Consider the following 24,744-nt stretch of genomic DNA (forward strand, 5'->3'; position numbering starts at 1 on the left):
TGAATGCAACACACACACACACACAAATGTGTCTCTGAAACCAAGCACATGCTGTTCTCGTACTGTATTCAATGCGGGTACTCTAGTGTTACCATCTCAAGTGGGATGCAGAGGGCAAGGTGTTGCTTTGAAGCCTCTGCAACAACACAAACAGCCAATCAATAGCTGTCGCTTAAAAGCAGCTCAGCCGATAATGCTGTGCAGCTGCACACTAATGTGTACACACACACACACACACACACACAGAATCTGTACAGACACACAGACTGTCTCTCTGAGAGGAATAAAGAGAACATGAGCTGCCATATCATATTTCCTGGTCTGGCTCTAACAGGGAGCCTGTCAAGATAAAAGGACCATCTTCAATCAGTTACTACAGAATGGTGCTATGCTACCACTGCTTTTACTCTACTGTAGCCCCAGTGACTGTGCTTGTATGAATGTGTGTATGAGACAGGGCGCTCCCTAACATAGTCCCCCTGTGGAGGTGTAGAACTACAGTAGATGCCACCTTGGGCTCCGCTCCACACAAAAGTCTTCAGTGGAGGGTGGAGATAAGGGACTCATTACAGTATGTGTATCGACGTATCAATCATCCATGCATCATTCATGCTCTGTCAAATTATGCTAATCCTAATTACTTCTGGGGAAATTACCATTTTTTATCTGCTAATAGTCGGGATTGTTTGGGGTTTCCTATCCACTATATCCACCGCCATTTTCCCCAATATTTCCATTTTTCACATTCTAATATTCAGTGCTAATGACCCCATTTTGCACAGCATACAATGGAATAATAATGCCCTAAGTATGAATAATGAATCAACGACAAGTCACGGAGCTTACAATGGTGTACGGAGTAAACAGTGTAATTGTTTACGTCCTTGTGAGTCATCAAGAGGAGTTTAGAAGCTGCTGTTGCACATGGGTGATACATCATTGTGGTTACACATATGTTAATAATTCGTACTTTGCATGTGTAAAAGTAATTATGGTTAATGGAGGAGATAGATGCGCCACACCATGGGCAAATATGCATTAACAATGCCTGTAATATGATTCTTATGATTCATAGTACAGCTGTAGTATCGCATCACATCCATACTACAATATGTGCCTCAATCTGACCTCGCTCTGCCTTCTAACTGCATGTGTACAAACACCTGCATGTGACTACTACTTTTTTGTATTTGTATATCTGCGCGTAAATACTGCATGTACAGTAGTATGTAGTGCTGAAATAATTTGTCAATTTATACATTTGTTGATCAATAGTAAATTCATAGATGAACATTTCGAGTAACTGTGTGTCATTTATCAAGGACAAAAAAACTAATCTATGAATTTATGAATTTCATCTATGAATTTACTATTGATCAACAAATGTATAAATTGACAAATTATTTCAGCACTACATACTGGTTCCTGCTTCTCAAATGTGAGGTTTACGGCTGCCGCTGATTTGTTGATAATTTTTCGTCATTTAGTCTATAAAGTGTCAGAAAAGAGTAAAATAATAGTTTTTTTTGTCGACCAACAGTCCAAAAACCAAAGATATTCAGTTTAAAATTAAACTTGAACCAACAAATTGATTTTTTCCTTGTGATAAATGATTTAAACAATTACTTGATTAATAAAAGTGGTTGATGATTATTTTTTTGTCCATCAGTGAATTCATTGCTTCAGCACTAGTAAAGTTTAAGGCTGGTTTTCTCTTTTTTATATCACTGTAAATTAAATACACAAACAATCTGAAGCAATCACCTATATGAGTAATGTTCTCTATTTTCAGAACTTTATTAGACTGATTATGTGATTAATCATATAAATCACATAATCATAATAATAGTTATATAAAATAATTGGTGATGTCATTCAGATAAAAAGAGTTTTGTTTGTGAAATCCTTACAGAAACAATTCAGAAAATAACCTACATATATGAATAAAAAGGAGCCGTTGAAATATTTTATTGCTTGTACATTTATAGATGTCTTTGGTCAATTTGGGGGTTTGACCAGCCCTTCTGCCCTGCAGGGACGGTGGGTGGGTGGTGGTTTTGGGAGGCTGCGGTGAGCTGTGAAAACACTGAGGGAGGGGTTTAAATAGCAATATGGCATCCATGACTAACTGCGGCCAAGTCAAGACCGCCTTGGTCACACTCCAAACCCAGAGGAGAGCATCCTCACTGGGATTGCATTCCTCTGTCCTCCATTTATCCTACACCACCAGCGGCTGTCTGATGATACATTTTTGTGGCTATACCCTCTACTAAACCATGTGGTGGTGTGTGAATGTGTGTCTGTGTGTTTGTTGAATGGGTGTGTACAAATGCTTGTATGTGACCTCCAACTTTCCTGTTTCTGTTTGTGCATGGGAGGGTACGTAAGTAAACAGGGGAGGATCATAAATCTATCTTTCAGTCAAAGGATCTCGCAGAGAAACATCTGCAATGCATTTTGCTTATATTCAAATCCTAGCTTTGGCCAAGAGCCTTCTGACCACATCACTGCTGTCACAGCATTAACACCACAGAGAAGTGACAAGTCAAAAGGCGACAATTGCCCAATGATATTACAGCCTCATCTACATCTGACATCCTATAAAATAAACAACCCTGTTTCCATCTGCTAACACAGCTGCAACAGCTATTAATCCACATAGTGTTTCTGCACACATGAACCTAAAGACACAACAGTGAGATGAGGTAAAATTAGCAAAAAACATGCAAGCACAAACACATGAAATGTTGTCATGCACCCACAGACTGCAGCTCTTGGAACGACTCAAAATAAAGATCCCTCATTTACTTGTCCAGTGTCACCATCCTGGCTGCCTGGCGCTTGAAGACAACACCAATTTGTTGCAAAATAACTAACTTCTATATTAGACACAGGCGAGGAGATAGTGGTACAGGCAATTAACTTATCAACCCTGCAACATGGATTGATAGCTAAGGCAATTGTCTCGGGCTGAAGCAGCCAGCCTATTGGCTGTATTGTATTTCTTGTCATCTTCTCCCGCAGGTGTAGAAGTGTCCTCTTCAGAGAGCTGCAGTCGGGATCTGCAGAGGGCAAAGAGCCAGGGCTTAGGGCCAAAGGGGGCCACTGGCAGCTCATTGTGCCAAAGACAAACTGAACAGGAGGTTGAAAAAACAAATCCCTCATCTGTGCAAATGTTACAGATTTCGGAATTGATGCATATAGTTGCAAAAAGATTGGATGCACGTAAGGGATGAAAATGTTTAACATTAATGCAACCGTGATGCTAGCAACGCACGTTCTCCTCTGTAATTCTTTACATTGTCTGCTAAATCACACTGTAGAAAGTGTCAGCGTGAAGCTATTCTGGTAACACTGAAGCAGGGATTATATGTAAAATACTATATTAGATGAACATTTTCACAGGTCGAATATTAAAGTATTTTAACAAACAGTATGGGTTCTCAATAATGATCTCCTCTCCATCTCAGCATTCCTTTCTTGTTCATTTGACTCATCATTTTTCTTCCTTTTCTACCCTCTTTCCTTTGTTCGTTAATTAATTCACATGTATTCACACTCATTAGCTATAGCACAGCACCATATGGCTTCTATTACATTTCCAGCTATACATTCTGTGTGTGTGTGTGTGTGTGTGTGTGTGTGTGTGTGTGTGTCGTACTGCTAAAAAAAAAAGTCAAGACAATTAAGTCTGGTTTTAGAAAACCTAGCTAAAAGCATTCCCTCTGAGTTCTCTGGGGATACAAGATTATCTTTACAGAGCTGAAGAGATATTCAAAACACAGTAGTATTATATATATATATATATACATACACACAAAGAATATAAACTCATTGCTGACATTTACTGCTTTAAAGTAGCAGACCATTTTGTCTCCTACACTTTGCAGATACCTTCATTCAGACCTGTAAATGGCATCATGCTCAGTTCCCTGGTAGCTCCATTAGCTTGCTAGCTTAATAGCAAAATCCGATGTGTTTGGTACAACATGTGAAGAGTACTCATGAACATTTTGAGACAAGGGTGTTAACTGCTTGTTAAGAGGTTGTTCAAACGAGACCCGTAGCCAAAACACCGAGTGGCTGTACAGAACACCCACATGGTTATCTCAAAGAACACACACACACACACACACACACACACACACACACACACACAGGTTAGAATGTCAAACAACCTTGAATAGCTGCTCATTATGGTACTCGATGTGAAAATGCCACAAGCAATATAAGCACATTTTAACAGAAAGAGCTGGTGCAGTCCTTTCACACTTCTCTTTCACTTCACCTATTGCATAGAAGATCCTAAAATACCTCCACTCCTATCATTCCAACTACACCTGGAGAGAACTAAATTCAGTATTCATGCTTGGTGCCATCTTGTGCACCAACGTGTTATCCCCATTTGAGCGACAGATTGCAATAAGCAATGTAATCACGTCAGGTACTCGGCCTGAAGGGGCCACAAGTGAGACAAGAGGACAGGCTAAATATTTGAACAAAGCCAGATCGATGAAAATTAAGCGCCTTCGGAACATAGAAAAAAATCTCCAGGTAGAGAGACGAACATTAAAATCCTAAAAAAGAAGTGTCCCATTCCTCTGAACAACTATGCAGCACGTTTCTTTTCCTTCTGCATCTGTTAGTCATTCATGAGGAACGGTCTGGCTGCCCATAGCTAGCCTTCCTCTTCATTGCAGTTATGATTTATGCCTTCCTTAACTAATCGAGGGTATGATCATTAGTCAGGGGATGCGCAAGGGGCTAGGACCTTGGCAAGTCAGTGGAACGTTGTATCTCTCACTGTGGTTCCACGGGTTAGGTCCCCGATAAGAGATGACTGGAGGTACGCCCCCTTACCTTCCACTGGTGCCCTCTGAGGCATTAGTCAACAAACAAGAAAAGGGAGGCAGCTCTGGGATGTGTTTTAAAATGGATTTAAATGACTAGAGAAGAAAGCCACTGTGGTGACAAACATCTGCAACAGATATTCCAAAGAGTCTGTTTTTACTTTGTTGAAGTTTATTACAGATCTTTCTGTCTTTGTTTGGATCCAGAAGACAGACAGTCAACAATAACTCTCAAGAAATGAACAAATCCCCCAAATTAACAATTAATCTGTGTGCAAAAATGCTGTTGGGAAACCTTGGTCCATTTTGATGAAATTCTGTGGCCCCTGGGTTTCACCTCACCAAGACCTCCGCGCACACACACACACACACAATCATTAAAACACACACAAATACAAACACACACACACACACGCAACAACCACACTGCATGCAAAAACAGCACAGGAAGTGGAGGGGGTACAAAAGGTCAGAGCTCAAGGAATGCAGCGCTGATGGCCTGGCTGCTTCTATTTACGACAAACTTGGCCAATCAGATGCCTACTTGGTAAGGAGCCAACTTGTAACTTACTGGAATGGAGATTGAGGGGGGCAGGGGAGGCGAGGGGGGCAATACGGGAGAGAAAAATAATTTTTGTGTGCTTGTGGTTTGAAAGGTGGATGGGTGTTTTTTTTTTTTTTTTTTTGGGGGGGGGGTTATGCTAACAAAGGCTGCGGGTGTTATCCAATGAGGTTCTGCATGCTGAATCTGTCCAAATCAATGTGATTATCCCTCAGCTATTGCTAATTAGAGTCATTAATACGCAATGCAAGTAAGAAACGGCAAACGCGTTCTCTCCCTCACTCCTCCAGCCGACCTCGCCTCTTTCTGGAATGGCTTTTAGGGAACTGAGGCATTTGGAAAAGGTCCGTTGTTGGCCACATTTCAGTCGAGATTCTCATCTGCACATAATTCACTTTCAAAGGGCAGAGGGGGCGGCAAAGAGAATCCTTAATTGCGCCGGCACCATGTACAACATAGACAAATGTTTATATCTCAGCCCTCTAATGAGAAACCAATAACGGATGCAAAAAGCACTCTCTGCCTTTTCTGCCCCCCGCTCCCCCCTTTCTTTCCCAGCCCAACACAAATACACAGATACACATGCACGACAATGAAAAACAGACCTTTTTGGAGAGTGTCACCTCATTCATCAATAGCCCTTATGCTTGGAGTCATGCAATACTCCACGAAGGCACTGATGCAGCAATAAATCTGTTTTTATAGAATGTAACATTGCCTATATTTCTCCATTAGGCTGATCCTGTGGTAAGGGCATTGGATGCTTCAGATTGTAATGGTCAACCTTCTGACAGGCTTTTAAATTGCACCATACGGAGGCTGCATATGCAGCCTAGCTAGGCAAAATGGATTCAATATTTAAAAGGAGTTCAGCGTGTCCACATTTTAGGAACAGTATGCAAGAACATTCTGCTGCAGATTCATTATAACTCATTTTCAGATGGGTATTCAATCAAACATATATGTTGCTTTAATCTTTACAATCAAATGTTGGATACTTTACACATGATTTGAATTTGTTGGGACAAAATAGGAAGTTAGCCTGTTTTACATCAAGTCACCCACATAATAGAGTAAAGGCGACAGTAATTCTTTCAAGATGCGAGTTTATGTAATGCCCTTGTGAGTTTTTAACATCCTCATACAAATGGATGGCAAGTTACAGGGCAAAGCAATGGACAACAACAAACTGCCGAACACACAGCCACAAGAGACTATCTTCTCATCTCATCTACAGTATCTTCCACCAGTCAGTGCGGTAGTCCGTCGCGGCAGAGCGCCAGTGAGGCTGGTGAATCCCGATGCAGCCTTATCTCTCAGCGACGGAGGAGGAAACGGAGGTCCTTTAAAGGGCTGAGGTCATTTCCTCTGCCTCGGGGCTCTGGCAGGAAAAATAAAATGTCTCTATTTGGTCAGCCCTGCTTTATTTCAAATGCCGCCGCTGCCTTTTAAGAGGCCCTTGTGGGCATGGATGGCAAATGAGCGGTTTTGGGTTCCCGCAATCTATTCCTTTTCTTTCTCCCTCTGCCATTCTCAATCCCCAACTCCGCCTGTGATGCAAACCCCAAATCTCTGCTGGATTTCTACAGTAAATGTAAAAGTGCAAAGATGGATATATAGACAGACAGTGTATGAGATTGAGAGAGAAAAACAGAGACAAAAAGGGAAGGAGAAGCGTTGTAAGAGTGCGCAGGAGCATGAGAGAGACGAAGAGCTGAATGCCTCCTCTTACCCAAAGCGCTTGACAGCCCTAAAGCCCTTTTACAACTTTTTCTTATCATTTCTCTCTGAACTGGGCTAGATCCAAAGCATGTGTGTGTGTATTTATTGGCATGCACTATTTGTATGCGACTATTGTATACCCTTGCAAAAGTACGAATGTGTGTGTGGTACGAATGTGAGTGTATGAATGTGTGTGTGTGTGTGTGTGTGTGTGTGTGTGTCTAGAAGCCTGTATGTGTGTGTCACAGAGTAAGGTAGGGAGTGAGGGAGTGAGTCAGCGTTGGGAAGCTAGAGAGGCTCATTGAAAGGCCTGCGTGGTGCGGTGGTGGAGGAGAGCAGCCAGAAAAGGAAGACAGGCAGGCAGCACACATGCTGTGATGTTACGAAGAGGATGGATAGATCTGTTGCATGGCCACTGCTGCTGCAAGAGCCTAACACACCTAAGGCAGATGGATGGGGAGAGTGTGCGGGGGTATGATTAGTCTTTGTGTGTGTGTGTGTGAGTGTGCCCTTTGTGTTTGAGTGCGTGGGAGAGGTTGTATTACATGGTCTTGGTGTGTAGTTTTTGTGATGTGGTACTTCAAACAGGGCTTTGCAGCACTTGCACACACTCGTCCGCTGAGAGCGAATGTATGGATAGATGTATGGTGACGGGGCAACAATGTGTGTTCATGTTTGCACGTAGGAGCCATAGCTGTGTTGGTTTATGCTTGCATGCACATCAATATACACATTTCCCTAACAATTGACCTGTAAGTACAGAAAGTGTCATCACTGTGTTTCTGCTTTTCCACAACAGCCTACGACATAAGCTATCAAATTTGAAAGTGTATCAGATGCCAAAACATTCAGGTTTATAATAATGTCACAAATCTGGAAAATTATTGCAAAGGTGATCGCTTGGTCATACACCATCGATATTAAAAAGTAATCTATCAACAATGTGTGCTTGTGCATATCTGATTGGCCAACGAAGCACCTTACCAGATGACATCATATTGCATTGTGGAAAAAGATCAGCCAGTTTCAACTTTTTTGCTGGGCAACCCTGCATTGTTTTGCCAGAGCCATTTGCTGTATCGGGTTAAGGTTAGGACGTATTGAAATGAATGAGGGGGCTGCGTTTTTTAATGCAGTGCTCATGTCAATATGAACAAACCCTAATGGAGGCTTACTCTCTCTATGTTTTTTCTGTACTTGCATTACATTTTTGTGAATTTTGATCTACTTTATTGGCAAAATAAATCATACCCTGCCCGTAATCATAATAAAGGATATATTGTACCAATACAGTAAAATTACACCGTATTATGAAAAAAAATATCTTTAGAATCTTAAGATTTTAGGATGTATATAAAGTCAAACTATACCCAACGTTTTTCAATCAAAAACTGAAGGGGAGGAAAAATAAAAAGGCAGAGTACAGAAGTTAGTCAGCGAGTATGAGCTATGTCCCCCTCTTTGTTTTCCTTTCTCTCTCTCTCTCTCGTAGAGATGACTGGACCTGACCTCTTCTCTATCCCATTTTTCTCACGTTGTTTTTGGCAGTGCGCTCACTGAGCTGAACTAAACACAAATAACATAGGGGGGAGGAGAGGAGGTGGAGCAGGAGAAGAGGGATGCTCGCTGAGTGATGGTGGCACAGCAGTGATAAGCCGGCGCTCTGACATTTAAACAAGTGTCAGGGTCTGGGGGTCAGATGACTGGAAACAATGCGTGACTAGATCAGGGTGATGTGTCGATTTCACTTTGTTACCGGGAGCGCAGACGCACGCCGGCTCATCAGGCTTCAATACACCTGCTTGGCTCGTTTATGCTTTGATAACTGCTCACCTCTAAGGAGATAGCGAGATACGTAGGGGAAGTTACATAATGTTGAGTTGTAGCAGCTGAAAATATGTTTTTGTGCTGTGTATCTTCTCCTCAACTTGTCTATCAAACACCAAACTGTAATTTCCTCTTCAAGGTTACTCAGTCCCTCTCCTCACACTCTTACTTCCTCTTTGTAGACATCTTCCCTCCGTCTATCTCCTTCTCTCTCACTGGGTACAGAGCGGGACTCCTTTCCACTCATAAAATACGTCTGCTTACTTTTGGTTTTTGGCATGTCAGCAGCACTGCATTCCAGAAGGGTGACTTATGGGAAACATTGTCTCCCACACAACACAGTGCTAAGCTGAGCTGACGTTTTTTTCTGCTGTGCATAACTCAGGTCAGCTGGACACAGAGAGGTATAACTTGTGATGGAGCCCAGAGTATTTCTTCCATCACAGAAATTGAAAGAGGTTCACCTCACATGTAGTTTTTTCCCTTTTCCCAGCTTTACCTCCCTCAACTCTGTCTTTCTCCTCTTTTATCCAGCCTGTGCTATGTCCTGTGACCTGTAGATACATCCCTCCTGCTAACATGCATCCAGTCTCACAAAAAAAGACCTGTCAAGATAATAACATTTTTTTCTCCCCTCTTAAAAGGCAGAGGTTATTTTCCTCAACATTTTGACCCAGAGCTTGCCCGGCAGGATAAACTCAGGTGAGAAGCAGGGTTAAGAAGGCAGCTTCACCTTGAAAGGCCACACTTCAGAGCCCGGGAAACCACAAAAAGCAATTAAAAGTATTGATGGAACTTCAATAGCTCTTAAACAGTGCTGCCAGATACCTTGGGGGAAGTAGCACACTAATCTTTTTTTTCTTCTTTTTCTTATCTATATCGCTCCGTTCTCTCCCTACCTCTTTTACTCTTAAGGAGTAAGAAGGAAAGAGCCAATACCCCACGAACGTGAATGTGACAATGATAGTAAATCTAATCCCAGCTACCTTGTCAGCCCTCTGATTGGTTGAGTATGTGTGTATGTTCAAACATGTAAATGTGTGTGGTACGAGTGCTCAAGAAACAACTTTAAGATGAGCCAATAATCTTTTCGCTGCATGTGTGGAACGGTACAAGTATTCGTATTGAACCGAAACGGTACGGGCGTCTCGGTTCGGTACATGAATTTACATGGAGAATACACGGTATAAAAATAAATAAAACTTGCGTGCAAATTAATTAATGTAATGCGGAACGACTGTTAGATATGCGTTTAAGCCCCCCCTTAGCTCTGAAGCTCCTGAGCTCCGCCTCCATGCCTACCTACATGTCGAGTCGGTCCAGTGAATCCACACACCATGGGCCACATGAGGCAAACTAGTCCCTTCCAAACCAAACACGGACGTAGCTGTATCCCTTCTTGCCTCCACCACAAATGGCCTTCAGGCCCGTTTGCTTAGCTGTTTGCTCCGCTGTTAGCTGTTAGCTCCCCCATTAGCTGTTAGCTCCACTGTTAGCTCCGCTGTTTGCTGTTAGCTCGGCTGTTAAGCTAACGCCAAAACTCGTTAACTGCTCTATGTAACCGAAGCTGCTTTTTGCATTCATCCCTGCTCTGTGCATTCACATATGAGAGCAGCGCTTGTCTCCCATATCACACTACTAGCTAGCTGATTGTCTTATTTTGTTTACAAGTTCCAGATGGAGTCTGGAGATGATGTGGGGTACTTACTGTTTACATCTTACTTTATACACTCAGGCTGTTGCACCTAGCTCAGGGGATATACTGTATGACACTAGGTGGTACAGCCTGAGACATGCACAATAAAAACAATTGCCTTCTGCATTTTTGTTTTGCTTTTCCCTCCATTGTACCAAACCGAACCGTGATGTCTGAACCGAAGTATGAACCGAACCGTGACTTCTATGTACCGTTTCACCCCTAATTTGCTGTGCAGGCCCTAATGTACTTTCCACAAAACACACCAAAAGACTGTCTTCCATATTACAAAACAGGAAATTGAAGAGGAGACGAGGAGGGGCTGAGACAGTGGCTGCTTGCCTGCTTATTCTCTGAAGCAGGGCAGTGACATCTAAGAGCAGGTTGTTTACCCGAAGCCTTCCTGCAGTGCTAAGCCAGCTGCTCGCTAAATCACTGATTTACAGCGCACAGCTTCCTCGGCTGATGTCTAAATTTACGGCTCGGATTGCTGTTCCCCGTGACAAGAGATAGTCTTTAGAGTGATAGCTGGTGCACTAAAACAAGGTGGGTGTACAAGACCGACAAAGTAATGACTTACCTTTGCACTGGTTGGTGTTCTTATCCAGAATGGCCTTGGTTGACACTATTTTTCCATACCTGTAAAGACAGAGAAATCAAATTTAGTGTCTTCTACCTACAGACCTTTGACTGGCAGGGCAGTTCACTAAGATTGCCATCCCATGGTTAAAGTAGATATCTAATTTTCCATACTTGCTGCCATGTAGTTCCAACTAGCATTTGCAAAGTCACACAAATATCAAAAGTCAATGGAAAGAGAAATCACTTGAGGTTAATAACATTATGTTTAAGGCTGACTTAAAATTAATGTGCAGCCCTTTGACATTTGAGCAAGTCACTGAACATTTTCAAAAGGTCTAAAAGCATACAAGCCCAGTGAACGATCTTTAAAGTTGAGTTGTTTTATTAGTATATAGTACAACATATTACATTTCAAAACTACACCATGGACAAAAAGCTGAGTAAGATAAAAATTCTTTTTATTATATTCCATAATATCATAATCCATAACATCTGGTTTGAAACAGAGTGGAGATACTTCTGAAAACCCAATATGTTTTGGCTATAAATTAGCACTGTAAGACTGAACCAATTATTAATGTCTACTCACATTTTTGCAATTTTTATAAATAAAACAAAAGCAAGCATGACATTTAGGATATAGTCTATCTGGCATCAGTTCGGTGGTTCCCTGCAAAACTGAAAGGTATTACATTTGTTTATTCCACAGCTCTGCATGCACCACAGTGGGTTTCTATGATTTTTTTTTGGAATTGAAAGATTGACCTTACTGACTGAGTGACAGTAAGTTATTATATCTGCTAGTCTCAGCTAAAATGGCAACATTCTGCATTGTGTGCAGGCAGGGCAAGAAGAACTGGAGCACTGTAAGTACAGTATGTGTGTGTGTGTGTGTGTGTGTGTGTGTGTGCCAATCTGCATGTGTGCATATACTGCATGTATTTGTGTATGTGTGAGCAGCTAAGACCTTGCTTGTACAATTACACTTGTTTGTGATGCATACATGTTGGTGTATAAATACATATGTGAGAACAATTCCCTGTGTGTTAAACGCACAACACAATGAGTGAGCAGAGGAAAGACATTTGCGATTCACACACACGCACGCACACACACACACACACACACACACACACACACACACACACATTCTGTAGGGAAGAAGCAGTGGTGCATCCCGGCCCATATTTCACCAGCAGGGGATAATTGTGCCATTTCTCAACGAGTGGCGGAGACTCTATTTACTGCATGCTGCGGTGGGGTGGGTGGTGGATATGAACTGATGAGCTCCGAGAGGAAAAATACCAGCTCACACACACACACAAATACAGATACCACGTAAGTATACACACACGCACACACACATACAAATATGCACACACAGAGACAGCACTCACCAATCAGTCGTCAGCAGATAAACAGGCCATTTTAGCTATAGGGATCCATAATCTACTGCAACATAACAGGACTAGCGTGCAACGTTTGATCACATTGAGACACACTCAAACTTAAGTACACAAGATGAACATGGAACAGTGAGTGCTCATTTGATTAGAGAACATGCAGAGCTTGGTTAGAAACTGCTGTATTTTAGTGTTTGTTGAGAAACAAACTAGGAACTTGTGAGCAAGAACTGGCAAATTAGCACTGGGAAATAATGACAAAAAATAAATATATTTTAAAGTAAAAAACTATCAATATATAGCAATAGGAAACACTTTAAAAATGAGTAGTAATGTGAATATGTCAACCACGTCTTTTAAATGAACAAGCTCCCGATTGACATCAGGACAGCTTAAAGTCTACTCATCTTCTGTCACAGGCTAAAAACACATCTCTTCCGACAGCACATTAGCTTTAAAGAAAAAGAAAACTTGCACTTGCACTTACATGTGACTCTTTGTAGCTTGGCTTATTTGGTTGGATGCACTTAATGGAAGTCACTCTCCGTCGATATTATATTGATTTGCTGTCCAGCTCTACATGCAAGCCACTAAGGTAGCTAGTATGTTCCTGTAGGCGTATCAGTTTATTTGCACACCGCCTGCTTTGGTACTTAAAGAAGTATTTTACCGCTAGAAAGAGGGGCTGTCTATGCAGTAGAATGCCGCAACATTTTTTAAATTGGTGCTGCATGACAAAAAGAGAAGCTGTGATATTCCCTTTCACTCAAAAGATAGAAAATCTGAGGAAACCAAGGCTAACCAATGGGCTCCTCACCCATCTCGGTATTTTCATTGAAAAACCAAGTCTATTCCTTCTTCTTTGACGTGAATCGTTTTAGTGACTCAGTGAAATGCCTGCAGGCGCAAAAAAGCAGGTCTTGTTGTCGTCTACCCAGACACAGAAGTCTGCTAGCATGGCGGCGGCTAACAAGGCTACTGATGCTAGCACGGACCTAAACATGGAAAACGTTATAGCCAGGGTCTTGGAGGGGCAACGAGATATGCTTGAATCAGTGGTCCACAGCGCAGCAAAGGATGCGTTAGCAGGAATTGATACCTCGCTGCAACACATCAGAACAGAGTTTGAGAGGCAGGGAGCTACGGTACGTGATCTGGTGCAATGAATGGACAAGACGCAGGGAGAGAACAGGCAGATGAGAAATATGGTGAGTGCCTGTGTTGATGACCAGAAGATATTTGGGTATAAGCTAGCCGAAATGGAAGACAGATCCCAACGCAACAATGTACGTATCATTGGACTAAAAGAGAGCAGCAAAAAGGATGACACAGTTGGGTTCCTGCAAAATCAGTTACCGGTGTGGATCCCCTCCTTACAGAACAGGGCTATCATCAAAATTGACAGAGCAAACAGAATCTACGGCAAGGGTACAACGACACGTACTCTGATTTTCAGGTCAAGCAATCCTTCAGGGGGCGAGACAAATACAGCAGAAAGGCCCAAGGCCCAATTCGTGATTCCAAAGCAACACTACGCTTTAAGCCTGATTACAGCGCACTCACTGTCCAGCGGCACCAAGGATTTATAGGAGCACAGCGTAAGCTACATGCTAAAGGCGTCTCAAACTTCCTTATTTATCCGGCCACCCTAAGAGTGAAACACTGAGGGAGAGTGCTAACCTTCACTACAGCCAAGGATGCGGACATTTTCTGTCTGATTTAAATCAGGATAGATCAGGGGGCAACCACACAAAGGCCAGAAAACACACATCAGACATGTTTAGAGCAGTTATGGAATCCCACCATCTTACAGATGTATGGAGGATGCACAATCCTACTAGCAAGGATTACACCTTTTTTGAGTGAGACTCGGGTGAGTCCAAAAAAGTGTATGCCATGGCCCTATTATCACCAACACATTGACCAACTTTAAACAGGTGGAGGAGCAACTACGCTACACCAATAACTGGTATTTGAATACCTCAATATAGCACAATGCACACTTAATGTCTGGTAACAAACCCTTTGCTTGTAAGCAGTGGAGTGACAGAGGTATTTATACTTTAGACCAGCTATTCAATGAGAAAGGTATGTTGAGTAGAGAAGATCTGAGAGCTAGTTTTGATGTCCCCAGGACATCCTTTTACTTTTATCTTTGCTTAAGATCAGCCCTAAAATGTTATGGAGTACATGGGGAAATAGTCTTGAGGTGCATCCAGTCATTAAATGGTTTGTTGATTTTCCTGTGAAAGTATTGGTGTCCAGGATTTATGCTAAACTGATGCAAGTATCCATAGGAGAACTCCCAATAGTGGGGAAGTGGGAGCGAGAACTGAGAACACAATTAATTGGGAGACAGTTTGGGACATTTTCCACCGTTCAAATCACTAGCAGATCCACTTCCACATATGTCATAGGACATATTGGACTCAGAAGAGATACGCCTCTAAAGTCATTCCCACTCCCTATTGCATGTTCTGTCAACCTGAACAAACTGGAACTTTCCTACATATTGTCTGGGAGTCTGAACAGGTGCATGAGTTCTGGAATAAAACAACATCAATAATATCTGATGTGATAGGATGTTGAATTCCTACTGACCGATTGTTTTGTTACTTAATGACGACTCTAAATTACACCTGCTTGTGAGACAGAGGAAAATTTGGCTAGCCGGCTCAACTGCAACCAAGAAAATGATAGCTCAGCGCTGGCTCCCCCCGCTTTGTATAAAACAGTGGTTGGCTTATTTTCTGGACATAGTTATGCTCGAGCTCTCTACAGCAAGGATTAACAAAGCCAAGTCATCAACTATCAACCTATGGGAAAGCGCAGCAGCACAAATATCAGACTAAGGCCACGTCCACACGTACCAAAACAATCTTTTCTCCACCCCCCATCTTCCCTGGAACCGTGTCAAAATTTGTAAAAGACTCAACGCGCTACTTCATATTCCAGGCCTATAGGTGCCGCTGTTTCTGCTACAGAAATTCACCAAAAACGGAGAAGAAGAGCATAGTCACTCCCGATCATAACATGATAGACTATAATAACTTTCACCACTGCTCATTTTATAAAGGCCGCCGCCGCAAAAAAAAAAAACGTCTTTGTTTACATTGTATAATGTGCTGTTGGATTGCTTTTTATTTTGCAATTCTGTCTGCCATTGGACATGATTGCAGCGTGCTAGCTAGCAGAGCTACTGTTAGCGCGCTAACATTAGCTCTGCTAGCTAACATCGGCAGTCAAACAATCAATGATCTTTTTGATAATCTACACATTTTTCTTGCGGTAGCCTTTCTACAAAAAGCCATGCTAAAAGTTACTATAATCCGTTCAAGGAGTTGATAAGCAGACCGATTAACTAGCTAGTTGATAAGTTGTCTACGTCCACTTTATAAACAGCTAACTCCAACGTTATGTCCCTGCTGGCGCGTCAGCTACTTTAGCAATGTTTAATGTTAGCTACATAACGTTAGAGGTCAAGGGGTGTGGCGATGACATCATCGATATGCACGTATGCAGCTTCGCCGTCCAAACGAAGGAAGAATGTTTTCACCCTGGGACCAGGTTTCAAAAAAGTGCGTTTTCAGGCAGCGTGTTTACAGGATTCGTTTGGACGATCGGCCCAAACGATGTAAAACGTGCGTTTGCATCAAAAAGCGTCTCTGTGTGGATGGCCCCTTAATGACCTCAACTCCACAAGAATTAGAGGAGAGTGACTAGGCAAGGTGTGATTTTTGTTTGTTTGTTTTGTTTTCCTCGAGACCGCAGAGGGTGGGGGGTGGGAGAGGGTTTTTGTTCTTGTTCAATTTGTGTTTATCTGTTCTGTGCACCATCTGCTATTACCGATCACATGTTGTGTAATTTGTTTTGTATGTCTGAAGGTGCCAATAAAAAAAATTGATCACAAAAAAAAAAAACAAGAAAACCTACAACTACCAGAATGCACTACGCCGGACCGGATCAATAAATGCTCCCCCATCAAACACGTCAACTGAATGTTTTTCTGCTGGCCTGTGATCTGGGAACTTGCAAGGAGGAGGGAATTTTAACATAGTTCATGTACACATACTACCAACATTATTATGATGCAAAGTTGGGTGAATATCGGCAAAGTATCCCTTTAAGCAAAACATTTTGTATGCTTTCAGTCTGGGAAGCAGTTAAAAAGCTCAGTGCTTTTGGCACAAATTGGGGGAAAGTTCTCATTAAAACTTTGTTTGGACTCTGGGGAAGCAGGAGACAGTAGATTTCCAATGCCAACTCATCACCGCTTGCCTCATTAAATGTTAAATATGGCTCATCAATGCATCCTTTCCACAGTCCAAATGCACACCACAAAGACACTGCAGCGAGATGAAAAAGGCAAGGTGGAAGGAGCCAGCTTCCTGCCCATAATGGAGGCACATTGGAGACGGATGGAGAATGTAATCTGCTTGTTCGTGTGTGTGTGTGTGTGTGTGTGTGTGTGTGTGTGTGTGTGTGTGTGTCTGTGGATGACCCTGCTGGTGGCTCCTTCGCCTCTCTGCCAGGCAGGCCTGGAGAGGCTTTGATGTGACAGAGGCAGTCCCTGTGAAGCACAGGTTTAACACTGTGATGCTGTGGCCGGGGATGCAGAGCCTGTCTCCACTAATCCTATTTCAATCACTCTCGCAGCCTCTTATCTCTGACTCCACTGGCCCTCAGCCCTCCCTCCTCCACATAAATCTTTTCTCTCTTGCTTGCTCTCTCTCCCTCTCTCTTTCTTTCTAAATGTCTCTTTACCATCTTCTCCATTTCTCTTTCCTGCTCTGTATCCTTCATTTCACTCCTTTGTCCCTCTCTTCCTCCTCCCTCCTAATAGGAATCCCATGGCAATCATTCTGATGCAATATTGAATCAACGCTAAAGAAAAGAAGACGCCAGAAATGAAACTGCCTATAAAAAATAGAGGCTTTATGAGCTATTTTAGGCTAATGAAAATGTACAAATTGTGGTGGATGTAAAACATGTCATTCGTTTGACAGCTGTCTGGGCAGATGCGATAAAATTGAAGCTGAGCCGAAAGCTCAGCTACGTTTTTAAGAGGGCAGCTGCATGCACACGAGTGACATCCCAGCGCTGCATTTCTATCTTTTCTCGCTCTATTGCTGGATGAAACGATCCATGTGCATTTCCTTTCCATCATCAGAGCTGGGAAAGTGAGGAGGCTGTATGTGGGCAGAGAGAGAGAGAGAGAGAGAGAGAGAGAGAGAGAGAGTGAGAGTGAGTACTGGCAATAACCACAACACATCACTGTGGTGTTCCTGGTACACAGGAAAGCATAGCGCTGGAAAGTATGGATGGACCACCCAAGTGTTGGGCTGAGACCTTGCTCCCAGCACTTTGGACACAATTTCCAAAGGTTTGTGTGTATGTGTGTGTGTGTGTGTGTGTGTGTGTGTGTGTGTCATTACACAACACAGCAATGCCTTGAACAGTAGGTAGATGAAACCTGAACTAGGATGTAAGACCACTTTCTCCCATATGTGCTCTTTGAAGGTCTTTGTATATACGTGTGTGTCTGTGTGTGCGTAAATGTACCATATCTGAATTTGACTGTCCATCTGCAGATAAAGGATTGAATATAGCATATATACCATTTGAGTTACCACTCTTTCAGGAAATAAAAATGAAGAAATAAGGAAAAAAGAATGAAACCCATGCTGAGAGGGTTAGGCTTTAAGTTGTTCAGCTGTGAGACTGAACTGTATAAAGGCAGAACATCTGCTTCAGGCCCTTTCAACACCTCTGGTGCACCTGTGCAGGGGTAGGCACACTATGGAGAACAATAACTTCAATGTATCACCTCTTGTAGGTCTTTACACAAAATAATTAGCAGAATGTAGATACTGTAGCTGAAAAAGAAAAGGTGCTGCACTAAGAGTTCTACCCATGTAGGAGCAGGTGCAGCAGACACCCACCATCCAGATGTACTATTTGCTCTGTGCAGCAAATAGTATCCAGAGAAGTTTCATAGGCTTAAGAAGTGCATTGTTTTTTTTGAAAAATGTGTAATGGTTATAGTGCCTTTGTTGTAGCACATAGCAGCATTTAAATATATGATTTCTACCAATTAGTTCAGGTAGTGACAACCTTTACACCAATTTCAGCTGATGAAACAGAGATTTGTAGGATGAGCTAATCTCCAGTAAAGTCTTGTTGTTTAAGACATCAAGTGTGTGAAGAAAATGCTTGAGTCCGGCTGACAAAACAGAATGTAGCTTGTGTTTTCTTGTTTTTAGATTTGGAATAAGAATGGCCAAGTCATCACTGTTTTCCAGTAGTAGGTAGAACAAGTATTTTGTTTACTCCAATCGTCAGTAACAGCATTTGCACATATAGTGAGAATCTCACCTATTCTGGTAACACTGAAGATAACCTACAATTTTATAGGATGTGTTTTGTTAAGTATTTGATGCTAATGCAAGAGACAGGTGTCACTGTGTCAGATGCACAGAGAGGACAGAGCAGAGGAAAAAAGAAACATGACTTCTTTATACTTTGATATCAAAGATAAAAAGAAGAAACAGGATGTAAGGAAGAGCAAAATATAGGAGAGGAGGATGATGAATAAAAATCTCAGACACAGCACGTACAAACACTCAGGTTGGTAACACAATCGAGAGTAAGAAAAAGAAGAGTATGTTGTGGGCATTTTAAGTTTGCATTTGTACTATGTATACGTGTGTGTGTGTGTGTGTGTGTGTGTGTGTGTGTGTGTGTGTGTGTGTGTGAGTGTGAGTGCATGTGAGAATCAGTAGGAATCATCTTGTTGTACGAAAGCAGCCGCAGTTGCTATGCAACTACTAAAGATATGTATGAATGAAACCTTAAGCTTCAAATTTTTGAAAAGTTTCTGCACTATGAGAACTAAGGACATGCTAAACTGACAGCAGAGTCAGGGACATACAACAGGGAAACTCTTGCTAGATTTTCCAATCTCCAACTGAAATTACTGCATGCATTTTAACTGTTTACTAAACAACTTCAACATTTTAAAACTCAATCTCGGATCTGTGGGAAGGACAAAATGCAGAAAGAGCAGCGCAGGATATCAATCATTCGAGACAGACAAAATAAGAAGAAGGCTTAAATATGGTGGCTAAAATAAGAAGGTACAAAGAAAAAGAAAAAAAAGGCAGAAATTCAGAAAGAGACACATAGACAGACATTAATATGATGACAGAGAGACGCAGAGGAGGGCAAAACTATCCTGATGGACACCTGGCAGAGAACAGAGCAGCTGTTCTGTCCACCAACTCTGAGTTTATATCAGTGACTTCATCTCATGACCTCTGAGCTGACAGGTTGGTAGTAATGGCCTTCATCTTTATCCCAGCATGGAACTGCATGAAACTATGACACGTTTTAGCAAAGTGAGTCCAAAGTCGACCCCTGTCTTAAGCACAAAACTTGAGTTTGTTTTTTTAAAATAATGTATAACCTTTGATGAATGGTAAAGTATTCATTTTGTTAAAGGATAATGGTGTCTTAATTATAAAAGCATTAACAGTATAAATATCAAAACATTGTTTAGCAAGCAAACGCAGTAATAAATCAAAAAGCTTCTTTTTTGGCTTTAGCCCTCTATCTTTTATTTGGCAACATTTCATTATGTTTTTTTTAGGTGCTGGGATTCCCCAGTGTTTTGTTGGCGGGTTTGGCAAATGTTTACTTTTAAACCTTTGACGTCTCTAAATGTGTGGGAAGCATTTGGAACGGAAAAGTAACCCGGTCTTAAGTGGTCCCTTTCTCTATTCATATTTCCTCTACTTCAACAAATGCTACATTAATGGGACAAAAACACATCTCTCCGCAGAACATCTAGTATATTTGGGCTTCATATATTATCTGGTAGACTAAAGCAACTGATCAACGTGAAGCCTAAAGTCCATTCATTTCCTACAGATTTGAGTGAGTGCAGTATGTTGGCCAGTGTGTCATCGCACCCGCCTGTTGAACTTGGCCGTGGTCTCTCTCTGCGGTCATTAGTTGTCATCATCTATTCTGATTTAAATGTTTCCTTATTTCCCTACTGATGTGCTTTCTTTCCATGAACATTCATTTTACCTGGCAAGTGTGAAATGGATGACAAGTTGATTAGAACCATTCAAACTCTCGCACCTCCCTACATAATAGGAATAGATTATAGCTGCAAGCAGCAACACGGCCACAGAGCTCCAGACAGGCAATTTATAAAAGAAAAAGAAGGTGATTTAAAAGTTTTAGCATGTGTTCAGAGTTGAAGAGTTAAATTTAAAACAATGTATGTTGGCATTAAGGGATTTTCAATAAAATAAAGTTTTTTAAATTCAGACAGCCTCCATCCGGTAAATTGTTCCCACAGTTTGGTCAGTGTCACTGGGGATGAGAATCCCTCTGCTATATGTGGTCTATGTGAATTCCTTTGAATTTATTAAAATGTATGTCTTGCTGTGTAACTTTCTCATGAATAAATCAAATTGCCCGTTCTTTTTTATTATTAAATCAATAGAAAACTCAAAATGTTGCCAAAAATATACACTTCAAGATGAATGGAATTAATTTACTACACGTCGCTACATAGATCAGGTATAGAATATAATGGCTTTAATAAGGAAGACAAAATATTTCTGCAAGTCTAAAAATAAAGTAAAACAATTTTAGTGAAACTGTTTTTGTTTAGGCGAGTTTAAGAGAAGGACAAAAGAAAAAAAAAGTAAAAAGCAATTAGTATCCAAAATTTCACAAATAACCAAAACCAACACACTGGAGACTCCAGCACCGCCTTCACAGTAGTCAGTCATCAACCAAGTGTGGTTCAAGTGTGAACACAGGTCAAAATAACATGAGTGCATGCCAATGCTGAAACTCTGGTATAAAGCCAGCAGTGCCACAAAATTGTTTTACTTTGAGTGTTCTCAAAGTCGGTCCAACTGTTTTCAAATGCAGCACTGTGATGAAATGCCAGCACATCTACTGCAACCCACGGTAAATTTGTTTTTTTTACATAAAGGCAATTTTACTGATCTGCAGGCATGAAAGACGACCACCTTCAGAGATAAACAACGTTAGACTGGGTTGAATTAGATATGGATTAGCATGAAGTGCTAACAAAAAACAACGGTTTCATTTGAAGTACAATATCTGAAGTGACATGCTGCAGGGGGGTTATGTATTAGACTTTTTCTTGACTGAGAGGAGATACATCCGGGTTGCTTGGTAATATCACAGTGACGACAGCAAGACTCTCATGCTCTCAGCCAAGAAAAAGTCCCTCCCTATTAATGCAGCTTGTTGTTTTCACGCTTTAGTTTGTGTACGGATTAAACAGACAAGATATGAACAAGTGTTAATCAGGGAGCTTTAGAGGTGCTGGTAGGCAGATCAGTTTTAACTTTGGACAGCTAGCTGTTTCTCCCCGTTTCCAGTCTTTATGCTAAGCTAAGCTAACCCGCTCCTGGTTATAGCTTTACATTTGACAGACAAATATGAGAGTGGTGTCAATCTTCATCATCTGACTCTTACACATTCACCAAAACATCAAGCTATTCTATTATTATTATTATTAACTAGGGGTGGAACGGTACATGTATTCGTATTGAACCGAAGCGGTACCGGCGTCTCGGTTCGGTACATGAATTTACACGGAGAATACACGGTATAAAAATAAATAAAACTTGCGTGCAAATGAATTAATGTAATGTGGAACTACTGTTACATACGCGTTTCTTAGGGACACCTAATCTGTAGCCCCCGCCTTAGCTCTGAAGCTCCTAAGCTCCGCCTACATGTTGAGTCGGTCCAATGAGTCCACACCAGAGCCATGTCTTTCTCTATCACTCTGGTCCACACGAAGCAAACTAGTCCCTTCCATATACAACCAAACACGGATGTACTGTAGCTGTATCCCTTCTCGCCTCGACCACAAAGGGCTTCCAGGCCCATTTGCTTCGCTGTTTGCTCCGCCGTTAGCTTCGCTGTTTGCTGCTAGCTCCGCTGTCAGCGTGTGAAGCTAACGCCACAATTCGCCAACTGCTCTGTGTAACTGAAGCTGCTCTTTTAACACCCCTGCTCTGTGCATTCACATATGAGAGCAGCGCTTGTCTCCCATATCACACTACTAGCTGATTGTCTTATTTTGTTTACAAGTTCCAGATGGAGTCTGGAGATGATGTGGGGTAGCCTACTTATTGTTTACTATTTACATCTTACTTTATACGCTTCAGGCTGTTGCAGCTAGCTCAGGGGAGAGACTGGATGACACTGGGTGGTACAGCCTGAGACATGCACAATAAAAAAAATTGCCTTCTGCATTTTTGTTATGCTTTTCCCTCCATTGTACCGAACCGAACTGTGATGTCTGAACCGAGGTATGAACCAAACCGTGACTTCAGTGTACCGTTCCACCCCTATTATTAACATCTCTAACTCATTGTCACCTTTAGGGGTTCTAAGTGCTCTGTCCTGGAGAAGATGTGGGTTTTTGTGCCCTGTTCGCTTGACCCTGCCACCGAGCTGGACTCTAACGAGCAGACTGAGGATGTCTTCGTCAACCCAGAATTGGTGTGGCAGGAAATGACATCCATCTTTAATGGGTTTTTTTATTCTTCTTGTTGTCTCTGTTTATTTATTTGATTTAATTGTCTTCTGTTTTTGTTTAATATTGTAACTCTTCTACTTAAAATCCCCTTAAAAGAAATTATTTTAAAGATGAGGAGTGGTATTTTCTTCTGTAAGCTCAGGCAAAAGGATATTGGATTTTTTTGTAATAGGATAGGCTATACAGTTAGGGAAGTTGAGAGGATAGGACAGTTGAGGCAGCAAAGATGTTCACCACAGAGACACGATGCCCTCAGACTGAGCCTGGAAAAAGTGAACTACAGACTGGTAGTGTGTGTATGTTGTTTGGAAGTGTCCAACCTGTCAAACCCTCATGCCACGCACTGCTGTCTGACACGCACAAATGAACCCATCTCATCTATGCTGGTGCTGCTTCTGCTTTCTAGATACTGCTTCAAATGAAAGGGAAAGTCAGTAAAGGGAAAAGGGAGGGAGGGAGGGAGGGAAGGAAAGTGAGTTAAAGTCCAGAGATCTCAGGTTTTGTCCCTCACGTCAATCAGTCTTGTATCCCGGAGACTCTGCTGCCGCTTGTGTAGGAGCTTAAAAACTATGGGATTATTTTTGTGACTTTAATTCCAAGCAAAACTTAAATCACTAACTCAAGCAAAAAAATTGTCACCTCAAAGGTAAAACTTAAAACTTGCAAACAAAACATTTGTGTAGTTGTAAACTATTGGTCTTTTATTTGTTTGATATTATGTCCTTTTGTTTCCAGTTCCCTCTGCTTCTTTCTCAATGATCAGTTGCTCTCTCCAGCACATTTGCAGTTTTGCTCCCAGCTTTCTCCTTTGCGCTTCTGACACAAAAATCTCGTGTGGGCGGGTCTTACTGGGGTGCGTCCCCATTGGCTAATTCGTTTTCAGTTAGTTTCAGTGACAGCTCAGTGCCTGCCGGGCCCCCTGGCGTTTCAGTGCAGCTAACGTTAGAGATTTTGGAGGACACACAAACCACTCTACAGCGGATTCATACAAGATTAATAAAGTCTATAAAATCTACATTGCAAGCATGGTTAAGTTGTACAATGTAGAAGCTGTGCATATAATGTATTCTATCTAAGACACATACTGTACATATGCAGTGTTAGTTCTGCTTAACTGGTTCATCTTTATAGTTATGTGCATTATTGCATAGCATAAAAACAAACTCAGTAATGATAGCTACATTTACACCAAGAGGATGACATTACAAGACAACAAGAATGACAGAATGTTCATCTGTACTTTCCTAGTTATGACAAAACTGGCTATCCTAACTCTAATGTATTCTGTTGCATTTGCAAGCAGGTCAGCATAATGCAAGTGTTCATAGTGTTTTTAAAGCCTGTTGCTAATGGCTACTTAAAAGCAAGTTACTTTAATTGTAAATCACCCAAGCTTAGAAGCCGCAGTTATCAATAAGGACTTGATTTGATTTGTGTAAGGAACTTTGTTATAATTTTCTATCACAGCTCACATTAGGCAGCAGGCAGTCCAACCAGGA

General features: G+C 41.6%; 1 protein-coding gene across 7 annotated transcripts in view; it reads right to left on the minus strand.

Annotated features, from left to right (window-relative positions):
- rbms3 (RNA binding motif, single stranded interacting protein) overlaps positions 1-24,744 on the minus strand; it is a 285,669-nt gene that overhangs the window by 119,088 nt on the left and 141,837 nt on the right. For all 7 annotated transcript variants that reach the window (XM_078266934.1, XM_078266936.1, XM_078266937.1 and 4 more), the window contains one exon: positions 11,238-11,296. In XM_078266934.1, the coding sequence (XP_078123060.1) occupies positions 11,238-11,296 (59 nt within the window). The remainder of the gene's footprint in view (positions 1-11,237; positions 11,297-24,744) is intronic.

The sequence above is a fragment of the Sander vitreus genome, chromosome 14 (genome assembly GCF_031162955.1).
Source record: "Sander vitreus isolate 19-12246 chromosome 14, sanVit1, whole genome shotgun sequence".
NCBI lineage: Eukaryota > Metazoa > Chordata > Actinopteri > Perciformes > Percidae > Sander > Sander vitreus.